The sequence below is a fragment of the Panulirus ornatus genome, chromosome 48, assembly GCF_036320965.1.
Source record: "Panulirus ornatus isolate Po-2019 chromosome 48, ASM3632096v1, whole genome shotgun sequence".
Classification (NCBI taxonomy): Eukaryota; Metazoa; Arthropoda; class Malacostraca; order Decapoda; family Palinuridae; genus Panulirus; species Panulirus ornatus.
The window spans coordinates 23,101,597-23,122,582 of record NC_092271.1 but is presented as its reverse complement, the minus strand read 5'-3'; the positions used below and the strand labels follow the sequence as shown (position 1 = coordinate 23,122,582).

The 20,986-nt window shown below is 37.3% G+C and overlaps 1 protein-coding gene across 2 annotated transcripts in view; it reads right to left on the bottom strand.

Moving 5' to 3' along the window:
* Positions 1–2,370: 2,370 nt before the first annotated feature.
* The window catches only part of LOC139763829 (transmembrane protein 117-like), a 131,136-nt gene continuing 112,520 nt past the window's right edge, over positions 2,371–20,986 (bottom strand). Inside the window, exon 9 of one of the 2 annotated variants that reach the window (XM_071690146.1) lies at positions 2,371–13,436. In XM_071690146.1, the coding sequence (XP_071546247.1) occupies positions 13,263–13,436 (174 nt within the window). In that variant the 3' untranslated portion in view covers positions 2,371–13,262. The remainder of the gene's footprint in view (positions 13,437–20,986) is intronic. The other variant, XM_071690147.1, reaches the window with a different exon arrangement.

The window sequence follows — 20,986 nt, the reverse complement described above, 5'->3', positions numbered from 1 at the left end:
AACTAAGACTTGTTACCAAGGTGAATCATTTGATCGTGGTTATTCGTAACAAATGAACGAAAAGTTTTCAGGAAGTTTTTAACTTATTGAGCACGACCCTTGATAGACGGGACTCGAATCTAATAAGTGTTTGTAAGTAGTTATGATCATCTTGAGCTCTTAAGGAAGATGTTACTTCTTTTCGAATGGTTATACAACCTTACGCTTCAAGTGAGCCTTAAGCAGCAACAAGTACGACCCTTGGGTATAATGTACTAGCTATGGCTTCACACCAAAGTGCCGGCCGATTGTGCACATTCGTGATTTAAGGGTCGTACCTTCGTGCTTTAGGGTCGCACCATCTTACTCAAGGGTTGTATCTTCGTGCTAATTAGGGGTCGTACGCGAGAGATCTACGACGTCATGCAATATGAAAGCTCAGGAAGCAAATAAGCAAAGCGTAATCATACCAGCAGCATCAAAGGCGACTCAGGCAATCACCAATATTTGTTGTGAAATTATCGTAATCGCTGCTTTCATCGTCGGCTCCCTCATGACATGTACATATTCTATTACCTATTATTCACCTCGCGTCTAACTCAGTTCATCCAGACCTTGTGCTCGATGGTCAGCTAGACTCCGCCCACTCCATCAAACATCTTTAACATTCCATTCATCTACTGTCTTTACTAGAACTCTCTCCCAGTACGTGCAATACAACCCACAGTTTTCACAAGTGCATGGCAAAGAAGTGAAAACCTTGAGTTACTCTGACCTTCCCTTACGATTGCAAAAGCCTTGTCATCTATGGCAAGCAGCTCACGGAGTATATCGTAAATCCCAAATAGGTAAATTTGCAGTGTTACAATTAAAAAGAAAAAGTCACAGAAAAAGATAAGAGAAAAAAAAAATCTGGAAACGATACAGTGACTACCTACAGAAACAGAAGCCTTTCACATCCGTATTATTCAGTGGAACTAAAACACGAACAACTCCAAATGAGTTTCGAGCTACGTAAAAGCACTGTAACTTATCTCAGTTTAGTATGGAAGAAATACATATTTGAATTACATATGCGTCCGATTACATCTACGAATATATCATAACTAAAAAAAAAAGAGAGAAACAATACTTTTAACTAAAATTTGTAATGACGAAAAATTTGGATTCTCACACACAAAAAAAAGATGAACATGACTCATGGCAAAACCGAATAAAACACTAGGGGAAATTCTGGAGTCATTAGATCATTAAACTGACGACGCCCGACATCATAATATGCTAGGGTCATTCAACCCAACCCATACAGGTTATGTTCCCTGGTGGATCATATATGGTGGCATCTGACCTGCCCCTACCTCTTTAAATCCCTTTACAGTGCCAGGTAATAATGATGATCACTTGTCACATTATATCTACATTATAACAGGACGTCCGTCCGTCTCTCTTATAGATAGGACCAGGAAGGTGCTAGACACACAGTTGCTCTCACTTGTAAAAAATATAAATGCATCAGCTATTTGTCAATACATAATTCATCATAAACTATCCATACGTTGCATTTCTCATACCAAATGAGATTTACATGATACTAACTGTGTATGATTTTCACTAATGTGCTCCAAACCACAATGTTGTTGCTTTACCAACATATGTTGATAAGTCAGCAAAGGTGGGTCGCTTGGTAGGCTGCTGCTGCAGTTATCAATGGATCTTTTGTGCTAATTATTCAACATTTTCAAACATGGATTACACAATGAAGTGGGTTATGGCAGAGGGGCGTTGCCCTCTTCCTCCATTTAAGACTTGTGCAATGTTGATGTGACAGCATTTTGAGTCAACTTTTCCTTGCACTTCAAGACTGTGATGGGGAAGAGCTCTCTCACAACTCCTGCTGCACTTGGAGGAGTGAAAATCCTTTTCATTCATACCAAATAATATCTGTATGAATCTCGTTATATGCAAACAATTTTTCTAAAAGTCAATAATAAAGTGGCACAAGAAAGAATAAAGATACTGGAATAAGTACCATTTGACCCACCAGTGCTGATATATTAGCAAAATAACCATTGTTGAGCATTTGGCGACAAAATATTTCAGTGTACTTGAGATTGAGACAATTAACAGCAAGTAAACTTATCTGACAAACAATACAAATGTTCTGCCATCAAGCTAATGCAAAGTTCACATTGTCTGTTACTATATCCTGATCTAAAATTGGGCAGTTTCCTCACTTTCTGCTGGGCTCTTACCTAAGGAGTCTTCATGATGCATTTGCTTCTATCTACACTTCTGATGTATTTACCATATGCTTAACATTCATGAATAATGAATGCTCTCATGAAGTGGTGGCAGCAGCTGTGAAAAAAGGAGAATAATAAAACTAGAAAGCATTCCTCCACAAAATATATTGACTCTGGTGTACACAAGGGTGGCCACAACAGCAAGACAAGAGGACAGTAAAAATGCTACAAGCTATACTGAAAAGAAATAGTCATAAATTCTTCAATGAATTACGGCTCTTTTGCTTATCTTCTCTTGTGACTAATTTCTTAATCCCAAACACAGTGATGCCTGGGTGTGTGTGGTCTGCTATTACCACTATGTTAGAAAATAGGTTACATTAGGGACGTGAAAAAACCCGCAAGGTTTCACTCTATGCTACTCTCTTTACTCCTGCCTTGTGCCAACACTCATCATAAATCGAGCTACTCTGAATACCAGTTGTTAATAATCATCTCTTCAGCAACTTGCCTACCTGAATTACTGATGAAAATAACTATAATTTATTGATGCACTTTTGTTTGTTGACATCTTCATGTTGGCAACTGTGGCAGTGATGGAAATCTCCAAAAGTGTCAACAGCTTATTTACTTAACAGGAAGCTCCAGTCATATTCTGTCTTCTCGGCAATATTCTGGAAATATTCCAACAGTATAGTTGTGAGAGGACACACAAATCAATGCACTCTTTAAATATGATTCGTATATAAAATAGGTCATTAGCACTGTAGGCTGAAGTGTCTGGCCTGGCACTTTGCAACCTCTCATTCTGACCACACGTGTTAAGTGTGGCGGATGGTGAAGGCATGTCAAATCAAAACAAATCCTTAACATCATCACATCAACCAGGCATCATGCATCCAGGAAATTTGCATCATCTTTAGTCTACAGGTAAACCTTATCTTTAGTATACAAAATGGCAAAAGTGGCCATAAATGCTTGCTTGGTTACATTTACATACAAGAAGTTTAAAAGTGCTTTCTAATACAATTCAATTCACAAACCTTAAATCAATTACCAATGGATATATATATATATATATATATATATATATATATATATATATATATATATATATATATATATATATATATATATTCACAACAGGAAACATAAAATGAAATGCATGGTAATTTGTGAAACATATAATAACAATATCTTATACTCTTAAAAACGTATGTAAGTTTAGATATGTAAAACATACAATTGGAATCTGCTCGAAACAAGAAACCAAGAAGACTTCCTACAAGAAATTAACACAACATGAGAAATGGTAAAGCACTTTTTTCTTCTTATTTGTTAATTATTTTACTCACAACATGACACTTATAGTAGTATACGTGACGGGATCTGCCACTCAATGTGAGAGATTACTTCTCCAACTCCTAACACAGGAAACAGAGCCTTACTGGTCTTTCCCTTTAGGCTTAGAGGTGAGGAAAGGTTACATTTACAACTGTTGAGCTTGGTCCTTTTATGCTTAATAATGGATTCAGATCTAAAGCTTTTGGCTTCTTTAAAATTGATGTTCCAAAACTTTAAGAGATTGAAATAAAGTTCACAAGGGATCATGGTTTATAAGATAGGACTTTAGAATCAACAAAAGCTTCAGATTTCTAATTTAGCTTGCAGAAAGTATGAATGATTTTAATAGTGAATTCCTCAAGGTTAAGGCCATTATAGGGATTCAACAGTCATAAGGCTCTTGCTTCTCTTACAATATGCAGGAGTGTTAGTCATACAAAGCATAGGCTTATCTCAACCACTGCAGTGAAGACACGTCACATTTGATTATATATCATTACACAGAATAACCAGATATTACAAACTGGAAGTAAAATCTTAACTTGTGACTGGTTAGATAGAAACTCTTCGTCCACTCCTTAATAACTTTTTGTTGACAAGATAAAGGAATTACTGCATTCCATACATAACTCCTTTCAAGTAAATATAAAACAAGGCCTATTTTTCAGTTCTTTTGTCCTCATCATTTGTTTGGTTCTCTAAGTTACTACCTGAGTCAAGGTCCCAAATCTACTACTGCAATGTTTTGAAAGTGGGGTCTGTTGGCTGGACAATAATGTTAGTCCTCCATTTTGCTTCTATTTCCTGTTAAGAATTATCCATGGTCATCTACATACAAGAAGCTTGTTGATTGAATCAATGTCATCCTATTAGGAAAGAATAATGTGTTTCCAGTATTGCTAAGTAGAAGTATGGCTTAGAAATGAAGGAAATCCAAATTTCTTTTTCTCTAACATTATTGATCATCACATTTGCATGACAGATATACAAAGCTTTATCAATCTTTACAGAAACTGATCAGAGGAGTACAGTAAAAATATTCTAGAGTAAATTAAGTTCACAATATAATTTGTATCAACTAAATTTGTGGAATTTGTTTTTAGAATAATTTTTGAGGTATCTGTTGCTTCTTGATGTATGATCGAAGGACTTTTCTGGCCTAAGTATCAAGAATAAATCAATCAGCCACAAAGTGAAAACTGCATTATATCAAATCCTCAAAAGTTTCCAAATGACCTAAAAAAAGAAACAAAATCCAGACCAATTACTCCTGACCAATCACAAGTTATATTTCTTCCAGGACCTGACCTATAACCTTGATATATTCACAGATTAAGTAATCTGGATAAGCAATAACAACTTCCTAATGTTTCCTCAACAGCAGTCACAGAGAACTTCCAAGTACAATCTTTAATACCTTACACTTGACACAGGTGAAGTACCTTATAGGAGGGTAGTACACCCAGCCACTGTGAACAGGCATCACACTAAAACTGTGCAAGAACATATCTGCTTTCATTACCTGTATGTGTGACAATCAAATCTGTCGCATAAACCAGTCATTAACATAACATTGTATCTACAACTGAAATAAGATTTCTATACTAACTATGCACATTTGTGGATATATTGTAATGTATTCGTTACTGGATTTGTAAATGGGTTGTGATGAGACAAACTGTATCAGATAGAGCTGTGAAGTGTAAAGCATAATGAGCAATACATAAAGGGTGGTGAATGTATTGAAGAAAAGGTAGAATACTGACTGAGTGGAGGCATAATGGTACATGACTCATTATGTAACAGATTCAGATGCGTAAAGCAAAATTCCCCCTCAAAAAAGATGAGCTTGGTATCTTTAAAAGTGATCTAATTGGATAAAGAAATATCTTGCTAGGAGTGCCTCCATATATCCAAGATGAGATCAGATTGGCTAAAGGTAACAATGAACACAAGACATGACATAAAAAGGCCACTTCCAGTCAGCACAGGAAAGACTACATTTAAAAACAACGTAAAGAAAAGCGTCAATCAAACATTACTTTTAATAATTCATCTGTATGTGACAAGTGACTGGCCAATATTAGATCATATTTGGCCAATATTAGATCATATCAACTGAGGTTGATTGGTCATTTACATATTGGGGATTAAAGGCTACTGTGGGATTTTATGAGGAAGGCTGAAGTGGAAAGTTAAGGTGAGGATGGAGGTCATTGGTCAAATGTGAACTTAAAGATTGTGGTCTATGAAGATTTCAGCCAAACCAGGAGTCTGGTGTTACCCACCTGTCCGTAATAAGTACAGCAGTGCTTTATCTGTTGCATAAATCTCAGCTCTCATTAAAGATCTATAGTAAAATCTAAGCTGAACTAGTTTTGAGACTTTCTTCATTCACTGTTTACATTTCATAGTCTGTATGTCAAAAATTGTAAAACAATATCCAACAGCATATCTATGTTAAGGCTGTTGAAATACATGAAAGGATTGATGACGCTGGTCTGAACTTGTCATTTAAAAAAACAAAAACAAATGAAAGGGAGAGGATGATTATTGTCAGAGGACCAAAACTACTTTCCTTTACAACCTGTCATGAACAACATTAAAATAGGCATAAAAAAATAATCATCATGAATAACAGTCCTCTGTACCATTAACTTTAGCAGTATTTGAAAAAAATAATCTAAAGATAAACTAAAAACAAAATTTCTACTTTCTTATCATGTAAACATAATCATTCTAACAATAGATATCATAAATATCACAACCAATTACCACTATCAGCCCGAGAGTTTTGATTATCAAACCATTTATTTTATGGTTACTTGAATAACTCATACACTTTTATTCAAAATCTTTAAACATCAAGAAGTTTTGTTTTACACTACACTTACAGATGAATGTGGTTAAACTTGTGTGAATACACGGTCAACATGCTCAATTTGTCATAAAATGTATCAATATTATCTGAAACACCAACAGTACAATATGACAGAAATATCCCATTCTAGGAAGGTCTACTTACCAATGTATAAATGGGAGAACATTCGTCGTGGGATTTTCAGGTTTGCATAAAAATTCTCTTCATGAAACAGATGGTGACATGTCAAGACTCTGTGATCCCAGCTGGTAAACCAATCAGACTTCATTTTGCATCTTGTAATGCTCAGGCAATGACAATTAGTTAAGTAACAAACACAACATAGGTGTGCAGTACAATGATGTCTGCTGCTGGTGATAAACACACCAAATCACACCAGATATAGGTACAAATAATTTTGCACAAATACTCATCTTTACTCATAATTTGAACTTGAACTAACAGTGCCAAACTAAATCTCACTTCAAGATTTCTGGAACATTTTTCACTTCAAAGACAAATTCTAATGGCAAGTAGTTTCGTTTACATTCCATGTGTCCCCACACAAAGGATATACAATTGGCCAAACAAATACCAATATGCTTTGCAAAAGAGGCTCTCACAGGCAAACCAATAAATGGCACATATCTCCTTATCTTTACCCTCCAACAACCTTAAAGCCAATGGAGTTAAGTGTATCCTTGAAGCAGAGTGGACAGATTAATTATAGCAAGATCTGAGTTGAGCTTGTATCAATGGGGCAAACCTACAGTGTACTCAAATAATCAATATGTTGTGCATCCACTCATAAACTTTCTAATCTATACTTCCTCATTCAGTATGTATGACATGCAAACACCTTCATTCTTTACCCATAAATAGTACTCAAAGTTCATTCTGTATTATGATTATTGTATTATCTATCCCTTTTTATTTCTCTAAATGTCTAACTAATTCATTCAGAAGGTTCACCACAAGTGGTGTTAAATGTATTTGCAACATAATGTTTAATGTTTTAACACAAGACAGGGCTTGGTTTTCATACTGATTGTCCATTATTCTATCTGCAAGGACCACATAATGCATAATATCTTGTATAATGTGTCTCATCTGACACATCTCAAATAATAAGCCCTGGCTTCAAAATTCGTCACACTGAATATCTGTCATTCATCACCTTACCCAAAGGTCTTTTTAAGAGAGCTTCCAAGCAATATTTTTGCAGGAACCAAGTTTTCAGTAACATGTTATTGGTTCATACTCTTTTACCTTGTAAAACAATACATTTCAGTCAACACACTTGTGCAAAATGCTAGACAATAATATCATGTAACGTCACTAATAAATAGGAAAACACCACATGAAACTCACCAAGCTTAAGAATGTTCCCTTTCTACCATTTGTAAAGCGTTCATCGTCTTGATGTTTAAGTCGTCATAACGTAAACATAGGATTTTACAGTAAACAAGGAATCCATTATCATAAAGAGTAATCCTCAGAGGAGTTCCATGTCATGAATTCTTAAGCAGGGTTCACAGATACAATAAGAAAGCAGCTGAGATTTGATACTTATTCTGGTTGCCTATAGGTTCGTTAGACCACAGCGTTACTGAAGAAATTCATTCTACTTGGAATACGGCTACAACGTCATGCTGCTTTTTTATTTCCAACTTAGGGAAACAAATTTCTTACAATTACTTGGGATGAAAAACATTCATTGTAGTAATGAGTTTATCTATACGCTTAAAAAAATATCTACCAAGCATGGTTTATATTCACCTACCTCCCAAGCAAAAGTAAAACTCAATAATACTCAGGGTTCTTTTAGGAATTTCAGATCCATCAAATGAATTCAAAAATCTATAAAAACTGATCTATATATGCACAAGTGGACAGAACATCTCTGAGGTGTTGGGAGGGCACCAAGAGCTACTGTCCTGCTGCTTTCTTATTTATGCCTATTCATCATTGCTGTTTAAAGTTTTTGTTGAGGACAAATATGAAATACAATGGAAACAAATTTAGAAACAGACATCGTTGGCACTGATGGTGGTCAGGGGGAAAGAAGTTAGGGTTAGGGAACACGCGAGTGCTGGAATTGGAAACTATGTAGGAGGTGGGAAGGGGACACAGCTTTCTTCTGGGTCAAGCAAAGACACACTCTAGCAGGGAACAATCTGTTACCTAAAACTCCTCTAATACTTGCTTGTTCCTTGGTGCAACAGAAGTATACTTCAGAGATCCAGAGAAATAAGTTAATTAAGTAATGCCTTAAAGGTATCTTCATGGCTGATCCTCAGAGCAGACCTTAAAGTCTGACCTCTACAGCACACTGTCTCAAATAACTCTCGGGCAAAGGAAGTGCTACAAGAGCTGCATAGTCCAAGATCTGATCAAGAAGCCATTTTCCAAACAGACTCTGAAAGTCATTCAAACGACAGATATCCTCCCTGTTGATTGGTCCAGACTGAAAATAAGGAAGACCAATTAGTTATGAGTCTCCTTTTTCTTCCTTCCTTCTTTCTAGAGTAAACAGCACTGAAATATTATATGTGACATCAGACTAAGAAAGGATTTCCATCCTAAATGTCTATAAAGTCAATATATGTTCTCCAGCTTATGAACAAATATTATGTCAAAATTCTGCAGAAATGTTCTTCAATACCTGAATCAAATCATCACATTTATTTCAAATAAACTTCCTTCATAAATAACCACAATACTTTATTCATTCATCTTTTTCACCTCTTCCCTTCATATCTTTAAACTGCATAATCTATAAATTATTTCCTGGTTGGAGGAAGTTGCCAATGGTGTTAAAGCCCTAAACTAACTGAATGTGTAAAACATTTTTCTCAGATCTAGTAAAGAGGTGATCTCCCAAAGCATTTCATTAGTGATACAGCTTTACAGTTCAACAAAATAACACACACAGTTTCAGACTGAATTCAACCATGCTTTTCCTACATTCACATTCTTAGTCCTAAATGGGGATCAAAATCTTTTAAAAACACTGAAAAACACTGTAAGCACCCATACACTGTGTCTGTATGTGAGGACAACAGAAAGATCACTGACAAGTGTGTATCCATTTCAAGGAAAGGCTCACAACTGGGCCACCCAGTCTCACCCTGACATCAGGCACATAAGATTCACATACTTGCAACAAATGGACACTTAGACACTTTTCTTTTGATCAGAAGGATGTTTACTGTAAAGCCCACAATCAATGTTAATGAAACATAAGTATGCATATATGTATTCGTGTAAACATTAACATATGTTTGCACAGTTGGAAACATGTGACTTAGAGGGACAAAGAACTTTTCACAGAGATGGGACAACTTCAACAGGAATGGGAAATCTCTCAAGGGGATGAGTACCTCCCAAGGATGAAGCTCTCTGGGATGGAGAAGCCCTTAAGGATATTGAAAACCTTTTACAGGGATTGGGGAAACTTCATGTTGGGCTTGGCCACCTTATTTCTTTGGGAACTTCCAAAAGGTCAAGAAACTTTTCATAGGGATGAGTAATCTCTTATTGGGATGAAAATTCATCCTTGAGACAAAGTGTAAGAAAAACATGCAAAAATCCTTGTAAAATCTTTATGAAAATAGTTCTTATCTACTGCAATTGACGACACTCTCTGCTACAACACAGTCCTCACTATTTGTCTTCCTGCTAGCATATGTAAAACTAGTCTAGGAGGAGAATGGGTACTGGTATCATATTTGTTGTGGTTATTCCTGCCTTAAGAAACACTGGCTTGGTTGCCCTTTCTAACAAAAAGGCGCATAATATCTTTTGGGCAATAAAATGCTAGATCATTAAGGCTGATGCTGTGAGTGACTAAATGATGTATGGGTTACATCTATGATGTTCCAACAATCTAGTCATTTAGGATCGGTGAGCAGGGAATTTTAGTGATGACTCGTTAAGTCTACAGTCCAACGAGGTATCTAGTAGTTATCTAGCAATTATTTACCCTATTAGGCACCTCGGTACTATCTCCTAGTTCTTTACCTATCTTCTTGCTACTTTGCTTTTCTCCACGTTGTTTCTTTTCTCTGCAATACTTCTGGATTTCCATATCTTGGTCCTCATTAGTCTATGTCTTCTCTTACTTCTTATATGTTCATACTCTGTACTTCCTATCTTGCATATCTGGGTTCTTTCATAACTTTTGCAATCACATCTTGTGCTTTTCTTCAGTTTTGTTTCTTATCAATTCTTTTACAATCCCCCCCCCCCCTATTCTACATATATCTCCTTAATCTATATCACCCTTTCTTTATAATTCCAATTATGTCTGATTTATTCTTCTTTACATCTTCCCTATTCATTCTTGATAATAACATATTCAAATCTTTTTCATGGAGAATTTTTCTCCTTCCATATTACTTTCAACTTCTCTCCAACCTTCTTTATGTGAACCACTCCATAATTTTTCCTGTATGACTGTTATGTCATCTTATGAGGTCCTGTGTCATTACTACTCCACCAATTCTCAACCTGCTATATATTTGGTGCTTAACACCATTCTTCTCCTTCATCTTTGTGCTCGCTGACACCCATTTCTCTTCATGTTGCAATGTTATGACAGCTTTCTTTGCTAACCACTCTTGGTGGGATTGATTCTTTTCTCACTAAAACTGTGTTAAACAAACAGCCTCCTTACTAGCAACCAGCACTAAATTAACACCCTCCAAATTAGCAACTGAGTACTAACACCCTTCCTATTAGTACTGTTGCACCTGGATGAAACTATATTCTTACTGATTCTTCAAGTAATGGGATGACAGCATTTAGTATTTGCATGTCTACATGTGTGCTAACCATACAAGTGGTGGGACACAAAGGTGAATACTGAATGGGACAGATTATACAAACATCCTACTGAAACACCTGTATGTGTACATGTCTTCAGCAATTTCTCAAGGTAGATGAACAGAGGATACAGACACACATGAACAGCATATAGTATTTCAGAGTACAGACATACCACAGTATCATTCTACTGAATGCGTGTGATAGTTGATGGCATGTTTTAGGTCTCGACCAAAGTCCATAATTAATTGTTTCATGCTTATCAATCACGTACCCAAGCTACAAATGTCTCATCAGACCCAAATGCATTTACAAACAGTTTGTCTGGTATGAAAAGCATTTCCACATTTCATGATGGTAACTGCCATATCATGAATGAAAATTATATTTTCTACACACATGTTATTCTCTTTGGGTTTATTAATTTTTGTTAACCACTCCTTACCCATTTATGAAATTCACTGGGTAAGATTTAGGGTTTGTCCTACTCTATGCTTACTTCAGAGCGCTTTGAATATACATCAAACAGTATATGACAGTAACAATTCATCCACTGATGAGGCATTCTTAGACAAAGGTCAATCTCTCCATGTTAAATGTATATGTTCAGACAATTACTGCACTGTCTATACACAGGGTAAGGTTCCTACAATCATGAATTTGTAGGACCACAGTGAGAAACTGCTTCTGTCAGTTCTACATCTAACTGGTAGTTTCAGAGAACCTCCATTATTCACTATCTTTTAACAGACTTTTCTGTTTATCTGTGCCTGTTTTAGCTCCAAGACTCACTTTTCCATCTTTTCTTATATCCACAAAGTCCTTATTTTGATGTAACAGTCTATCCTGATCTTTTATAATATTCTTGCATTATTTATCAGTTCTATTACTCATTCATTATCCTCACACTTAGAAATCAAGATTATATTTTCATGTATGCAGGTATGTATATACATATACATATGTATGTACAAATGTATGTACTACATGTACATTTGTAATACAAGAATCAGAAAATTCTACAATCTGAAATGGCATTTAATATTTTTTGAAGATACATGTTTTACACAAAATGTATATACTATGTTCAGGGAAGCAGCTTCCACAAGACAATACAAAACACATGTTACCTAAAAATGGTAAAAGACTCTATAAATATTTCATTAAATAAGTAAGGGAGATTTTAGTGACACCTAAAAATATACTACGACATTTTCTTAAAAATCAGGAGATCTTATGTGACAGTATCTAAAAATAGCTACAAAATAGCTACAAATGGTTAAAAAGTTGATTTTTTTTTGGCGATATACATATACCTACAAATTACAGTCCTTGATACATGTGTCAAACATTGCTGAGTATCAGGTTAAAAGTTACCGCCTCAAGGACAAACCTTTTCGTGTATCATATGAAAAGTATAATGAAAATATATGTATATTTCTTTTTTATATAAATACACTGCAGCCATTTGCGACGTTTTAAATTTGAATTTGTTATGTCTCATCTCTTTCAACGGAAGACAGTGAGAGGAAAAATAGAAAATAAAAAATTACAATTAAATCCTGAAAATGTAAGACACTAAAAATTATACTCTATAGTCAGACACAAAAAAGAAAAAGTAATACTAATATATGGCAAGAGGAACTAATAAAACACAAGCATGTCTATCTCAGTAAACATAAGTTGTATAGAGTCCATAACATATCTGTATACCACATGTGTATCATGAAATCAACCCTACCAAGAGAGAGAGAGAGAGAGAGAGAGAGAGAGAGAGAGAGAGAGAGAGAGAGAGAGAGAGAGGAAGAGAGAGAGACAGGTAATTATTCATATGTATATACATCATGAATGCTTAAAGCTTATAGCACTGAAAAATAAACACAAGACAAGAGACTGAGACAGATACAACACATAAGCTATTGTATACTGTATATGTAGATATATCATGTATACATATAGGAAAACAATCAAATACTAGCTGAGAAAGCGAGACAGAAACCCAGCCGGGGTTATAAGTTGGTAGTCTTTGCAATCTTAAGAGCCTTCTTGATCTTAAGGGTGCGCTTTTTGCTGGTCTGGCTCTCTGAGGACAGGTCACGGTAGTAGTGCTCAGTGGTTGACTTTCGTTCCCGCCTCCATGAAGACCTCCGCTTCTTCTTTAGTCTTCCCCCATATGTCCCATCCTGGAAGAAAATGGAAATTTAGTTGAATGTACGAACATAAAGAATGCCATAAAAATGCATCACAGAAAGAGAAAGATGAGACTGTTACTAAAGAAAATAATACCCATACAACATATTACACAATACCAATCTACTGAAAAATTCTAAATCCTACTGAAGAGATCAGAACAATGGCAGTGTTTCCTTTTATATCTATATTGGTTTAATAATGCATTTGTCAATACATGGAGATTCATGTTCATGATACTTGACTAACTTGAGTTGATGAGTGATATACTGGGTGTTTGAAGGAAAAACCATGTTAAGAAATAAGGGAAATTGCTATATGTGATGCTATCATAAATCACTTTTCTAATATATGACAAAAAAGCTAATTTATTGTAAAATGCCATGTCAATATGAAAGTAGGGAATTCTAAAGTTCATAAAAAGAAAAGTACCTTCAAGATGCTCCATATGTAAATTTTTCTGCTGCTTGTTTCACATATTGGCTATTAATTCTGGCCTAATGACCATATACCAGCTGATAGCCATTGAATTTTACAAAATACATGCTTACTGCTCCCCTATGAATGCTAAAAATTTAAGCTATTGGCTAAGCCTGCAAAAGAAAGAGGCCAAGCACGCTGACCATTTTTTTATGGTACATTTTAATAGGCAGTGAGATATACAGTCTTGATAAACAATGAAGAAAAACCCACAAACTCTATACATAATACATGACTAGAGGATAAATCATCAGGATATGCAAATTAAAATCTATATGCTGCAGGTAATGACATAGGGAACTGGTGGGTCTTCCTTTGATCTTGACTTCCAGCAAATTTACTAAAGGTATAAATACACAATGGCAGTCATTGAACAGGCTTAGTGCACTATGGAAGTAATTTCCACTAAACATACCAACACAGTGTAGGGTCATTAGCATAAAGGAAAAACATACTGAATACTAAGAGATTCCTTTCTGAGCCTAAAAAGGGTGGACTGAGGGTACCATAGCTCAAACATCTTGTCCAGGCATTGTTCTGAACTAACCATCATACAGGAAACAAAATGATTAGGTAGTGAATCCCAAAATCGACACAAATTACAAGTCACCTATAATCACTTGATGGTGAATGCATCATGGGTTGAACGTCTCTCCTGAAGGAGTGCTGCCTTCCCTATTGTTCTGTTTTCCTATCAGTGGTCTTGTGTCACAGCAGTAGCATGAAAGATGATGATGCTGATAATTATGAATGAGGTGTTTCCATCTAGTCTCAAAAGCACACTAATCAAGAAGAATCCCTTATCTTGCAATCTGAAGCAGCTATTATAATTCAACAGCTTGGTCTTGGACTAAGCAGTAAGGATAAGGGACATGTAAATCTTCATAATGTATATATAACGTCATACTGTCCCAACCCACTGTATAGTTTCAGAAATTCAGGTCTCTGCCTAGCTGGCTTCAGAATGTGCATGTCCAGACTGAGTGAACCACAGGGGTCGGAATGACAGCTATGGGTATCTTCAGTTTGCCCTGTCTAGGCTCAGTAATGAGACAAATCCACAACTGATTTTCTGAAGCTGAAAAGTGCAGTGTTTCTCATTATTAGATAAGGAAAGTGGCCTATGGAAAGAATGGAGGCCATTTACCCTCTCTCTATGATAAACTGTCTCTCAGGAATCAGAAAGACAAATATAATATGGGCTACTACAATTACAACGACGGAGATAGGTACCCTAATATTACTGTGGGAATTTTCAGTCAAGAAACAAAATAATTTCTTATTGAGATAGAATTCATCTGTTAGGCTTCTAAACCCATATTTTGCAGAACTAAAGTCAGTGCATCCTAAGTTGACAGCATTGATGCAGTTACTTGCAAAGATGATGCAGAAGATGCTGCAACTGACATTTGAAAATAACAATTCAATTTACATATAAAAAAATTAAGTTGCATACCTCCTGTCCTTGGGATGCAAAGCTAATTTCCATAATACTTGGAATGAGATAACATAAAGTAACTAGCACATAATATGCAAGTTATTTGGACCTTCTATACATGTGGAGAAATCATTAATGTCTTTTACGAATCTTTCTGAAAAGTGAGTTGAAAGTCTTAATGGTTTCACTAAATACGAATATATTTCTTGGTCTTTTTTAAAAAATATTTCTCTACATATAACAGAAATATTAATACGTTTATCATTGGTCAAAAGTAGTGGATACACAAATAACTGTGTAAAATCAGTATGTCTGGTTGTCATTCTTAAAACAAATTATGACCATATATAAAAATCGGCTCCAATAAAGTATTCGAATTAAAAATACTTATTATGAGTCTGTATAGAGCAATGATGCATCTTAACTTTTCACTTTGCTTTTGCATGCTTTGTCAAGGGAACAAGCAAGCTAAGCCTGGTTTTGATGATAACTAAAACTATCTATGAATTCAGGACAAACCTGATTACATTTTTTGTAAACGACTATCTATAGGTAATATCAAAGTGCTAAATAAACCATAGCCACGACACTACAGAATCCAGACACAATGATACAATTTCTAACAACAGGCATGAGACACAACCAGACACCTCAGAACCTATCTGAGACTCTCTGAAAAAAAGTATCAGAATTATTTGATCTGGTTTCTGGATCAGCAAGGATATCAAAAATTAGTCAAAAGATACAAGGCAACTTGACCCCCATCCCTTTTCATCTCTTATGGAAAATCTTTTTCACTCTAACCAAAAGCAGGATAGACTTCAATTTCTAAACATACCATCAACTGCTGCAGTCAAAGGATTTAGAAGAGAGAGACACACACTGAAGACGCGAGCTGTGATTTCCAGGATTTACATGAAGATGGTCCTACACTCACTTTGAGGCAAATAGTCTTTACTCATAAAATAATCTATTAGCATATTCAGTTTACCTGGAATATGAGATAGAAACATATCAATCCCAAGATCTGATTCTTTCATATATATGCCCTTAGGTATTTCTGGATAATTAGACTTTTTGATAGTTTCCCAGAGACAGATTAAGGCCTTTGAACTGTCTGAAATATATTATATATATATATATATATATGTCCTTGTGTAGGAAGAGAGGAAAGTGATTGGTTCTCAGTGAATGTAGGTTTGCGACAGGGGTGTGTGATGTCTCCATGGTTGTTTAATTTGCTTATGGATGGGGTTGTTAGGGAGGTAAATGCAAGAGTCCTGGAAAGAGGGGCAAGTATGAAGTCTGTTGGGGATGAGAGAGCTTGGGAAGTGAGTCAGTTGTTGTTCGCTGATGATACAGCGCTGGTGGCTGATTCTTGTGAGAAACTGCAGAAGCTGGTGACTGAGTTTGGTAAAGTGTGTGGAAGAAGAAAGTTAAGAGTAAATGTGAATAAGAGCAAGGTTATTAGGTACAGTAGGGGTGAGGGTCAAGTCAATTGGGAGGTGAGTTTGAATGGAGAAAAACTGGAGGAAGTGAAGTGTTTTAGATATCTGGGAGTGGATCTGTCAGCGGATGGAACCATGGAAGCGGAAGTGGATCATAGGGTGGGGGAGGGGGCGAAAATTTTGGGAGCCTTGAAAAATGTGTGGAAGTCGAGAACATTATCTCGGAAAGCAAAAATGGGTATGTTTGAAGGAATAGTGGTTCCAACAATGTTGTATGGTTGCGAGGCGTGGGCTATGGATAGAGATGTGCGCAGGAGGATGGATGTGCTGGAAATGAGATGTTTGAGGAAAATGTGTGGTGTGAGGTGGTTTGATCGAGTAAGTAACGTAAGGGTAAGAGAGATGTGTGGAAATAAAAAGAGCGTGGTTGAGAGAGCAGAAGAGGGTGTTTTGAAATGGTTTGGGCACATGGAGAGAATGAGTGAGGAAAGATTGACCAAGAGGATATATGTGTCGGAGGTGGAGGGAACGAGGAGAAGAGGGAGACCAAATTGGAGGTGGAAAGATGGAGTGAAAAAGATTTTGTGTGATCGGGGCCTGAACATGCAGGAGGGTGAAAGGAGGGCAAGGAATAGAGTGAATTGGAGCGATGTGGTATACAGGGGTTGACGTGCTGTCAGTGGATTGAATCAAGGCATGTGAAGCGTCTGGGGTAAACCATGGAAAGCTGTGTAGGTATGTATATTTGCGTGTGTGGACGTGTGTATGTACATGTGTATGGGGGGGGGGGTTGGGCCATTTCTTTCGTCTGTTTCCTTGCGCTACCTCGCAAACGCGGGAGACAGCGACAAAGTATAAAAAAAAAAAAAAAAAAATATATATATGTATATATCTTTCTTTTCTTTCATACTATTCGCCATTTCCCGCATTAGCGAGGTAGCGTTAAGAACAGAGGACTGGGCCTTAGAGGGAATATCCTCACCTGGCCCCCTTCTCTGTTCCTTCTTTTGGAAAAAAAAAAAAAAAAAAAAAAAAATATATGTATATATATATATATACATATATATTTTGCTTTGTCGCTGTCTCCCGCATTTGCGAGGTAGCACAAGGAAACAGACGAAAGAAAATGGCCCAACCCACCCCCATACACATGTATATACATACACGTCCACACATGCAAATATACATACCTACACATCTCAATGTACACATATATATACACACACAGACATATACATATATACACATGTACATAATTCATACTGTCTGCCTTTATTCATTCCCATTGACACCTTGCCACACATGGAATAACATCCACCTCTCCCCTCATGTGTGCGAGGTAGCACTAGGAAAAGACGACAAAGGCCACATTCGTTCACACTCAGTCTCTAGCTGTCATGTAATAATGCCCGAAACCACAGCTCCCTTTCCACATCCAGGCCCCACACAACTTTCCATGGTTTACCTCAGACGCTTCACATGCCCTGATTCAATCCACTGACAGCACGTCGACCCCAGTATACCACATCGATCCAATTCACACTATTCCTTGCCCGCCTTTCACCCTCCTGCATGTTCAGGCCCCGATCACTCAAAATCTTTTTCACTCCATCTTTCCACCTCCAATTTGGTCTCCCACTTCTCCTCGTTCCCTCCACCTCCGACACATATATCCTCTTGGTCAATCTTTCCTCACTCATTCTCTCCATGTGCCCAAACCATTTCAAAACACCCTCTTCTGCTCTCTCAACCACGCTCTTTTTATTTCCACACATCTCTCTTACCCTTACATTACTTACTCGATCAAACCACCTCACACCACATATTGTCCTCAAACATCTCATTTCCAGCACATCCACCCTCCTGCGCACAACTCTATCCATAGCCCACGCCTCGCAACCATACAACATTGTTGGAACCACTATTCCTTCAAACATACCCATTTTTGCTTTCCGAGATAATGTTCTCAACTTCCACACATTCTTCAAGGCTCCCAGGAATTTCGCCCCCTCCCCCACTCTATGATTCACTTCTGCTTCCATGGTACCATCCACTTCCAGATATCTAAAACACTTTACTTCCTCCAGTTTTTCTCCATTCAAACTTATCTCCCAGTTGACTTGACCCTCAACCCTACTGTACCTAATAACCTTGCTCTTACTCACATTTACTCTTAACTTTCTTCTTTCACACACTTTACCAAACTCAGTCACCGGCTTCTGCAGTTTCTCACATGAATCAGCCACCAGCCCTGTATCATCAGCGAACAACAAATGACTCACTTCTCAAGCTATCTCATCCCCAACAGACTGCATACTTGCCCCTCTTTCCAAAACTCTTGCATTCACCTCCCTAACAACCCCATCCATAAACAAATTAAACAACCATGGAGACATCACACACCCCTGCCGCAAACCTACATTCACCGAGAACCAATCACTTTCCTCTCTTCCTACACGTACACATGCCTTACATCCTCGATAAAAACTTTTCACTGCTTCTAACAACTTGCCTCCCACACCATATACTTTTAGTACCTTCCACAGAGCATCTCTATCAACTCTATCATATGCCTTCTCCAGGTATATATATATATAATCTTTTTCTTTCTTTCATACTATTCACCATCTCCCACGTTAGCGAGGTAGCGTTAAGAACAGAGGACTGGACCTTTGAGGGAATAACCTCACCTGGCTCCCTTCTCTGTTCCTTCTTTTGGAAAATTAAAAAAAATGAAAGGGGAGGATTTCCAGCCCTCCACTCCCTTCACTTTTAGTCGCCTTCTATGACACGCAGGGAATACGTGGGAAGTATTCTTTCTCCCCTATCCCTTGGGATATATATATATGTATATATTCTTTTATTTTCTTTATTTTGCTTTGTTGCTGTCTCCCTTGTTTGCAAGGTAGCACAAGGAAACAGAAGAAAGAATGGCCCAACCCACCCACTTACACATGTATATACATACATGTCCACACACGCAAATATACATACCTATACATCTCAATGTATACATATATATACACACACAGACATATACATATATACACACATGTACATAATTCATACTGTCTGCCTTTTGTCATTCCCATCGCCACCCCACCACACATGAAATAACATCCGACTCCCCCCTCATGTGCGTGAGGTAGCACCAGGAAAAGACAACAAAGGCCACATTCGTTCACACTCAGTCTCTAGTTGTCATGTAATAATGCACCGAAACCACAGCTCCCTTTCCACATCCAGGCCCCACACAACTTTCCATGGTTTACCCCAGACGCTTCACATGCCCTGGTTCAATCCATTGACAGCACGTCGACCCCGGTATACCACATTGTTCCAATGCACTCTATTCCTTGCACGCCTTTCACCCTCCTGCATGTTCAGGCCCTGATCACTTTTTCACTCCATCTTTCCACCTCCAATTTGGTCTCCCACTTCTCCTCGTTCCCTCCATCTCTGACACATATATCCTCTTGGTCAATCTTTCCTCACTCATTCTCTCCATGCGACCAAACCATTTCAAAACACCCTATTCTGCTCTCTCAACCACACTCTTTTTATTACCACACATCTCTCTTACCCTTACATTACTTACTCGATCAAACCACCTCACACCACATATTATCCTCAAACATCTCATTTCCAGCACATCCACCCTCCTCTGCACAACTCTATCTATAGCCCACGCCTCGCAACCTATAACAATATTGGAACCAATATTCCTTCAAACATACCCATTTTTGCTTTCCGAGATAATGTTCTTGACTTCCACACATTCTTCAATGCTCCCAGAACTTTCGCCCCCTCCCCCACCCTATGATTCACTCCTGCTTCCATGGTTCCATCTGATGCCAAATCCACTCCCAGATATCTAAAACACTTCACTTCCTCCAGTTTTTCTCAATTCAAACTTACCTCCCAACTGACTTATCCCTCAACCCTACTGTACCTAATAACCTTGCTCTTATTCACATTCACTCTCAGCTTTCTTTTTTCACATACTTTACCAAACTCAGTCACCAGCTTCTGCAGTTTCTCGCACGAGTCAGCCACCAGCGCTGTATCATCAGCGAACAACAACTAACTCACTTCCCAAGCTCTCTCATCCACAACAGACTGCATAAATCATATACACATATATATATATCATATTTGTTCTGCCTACTTTTCTGAG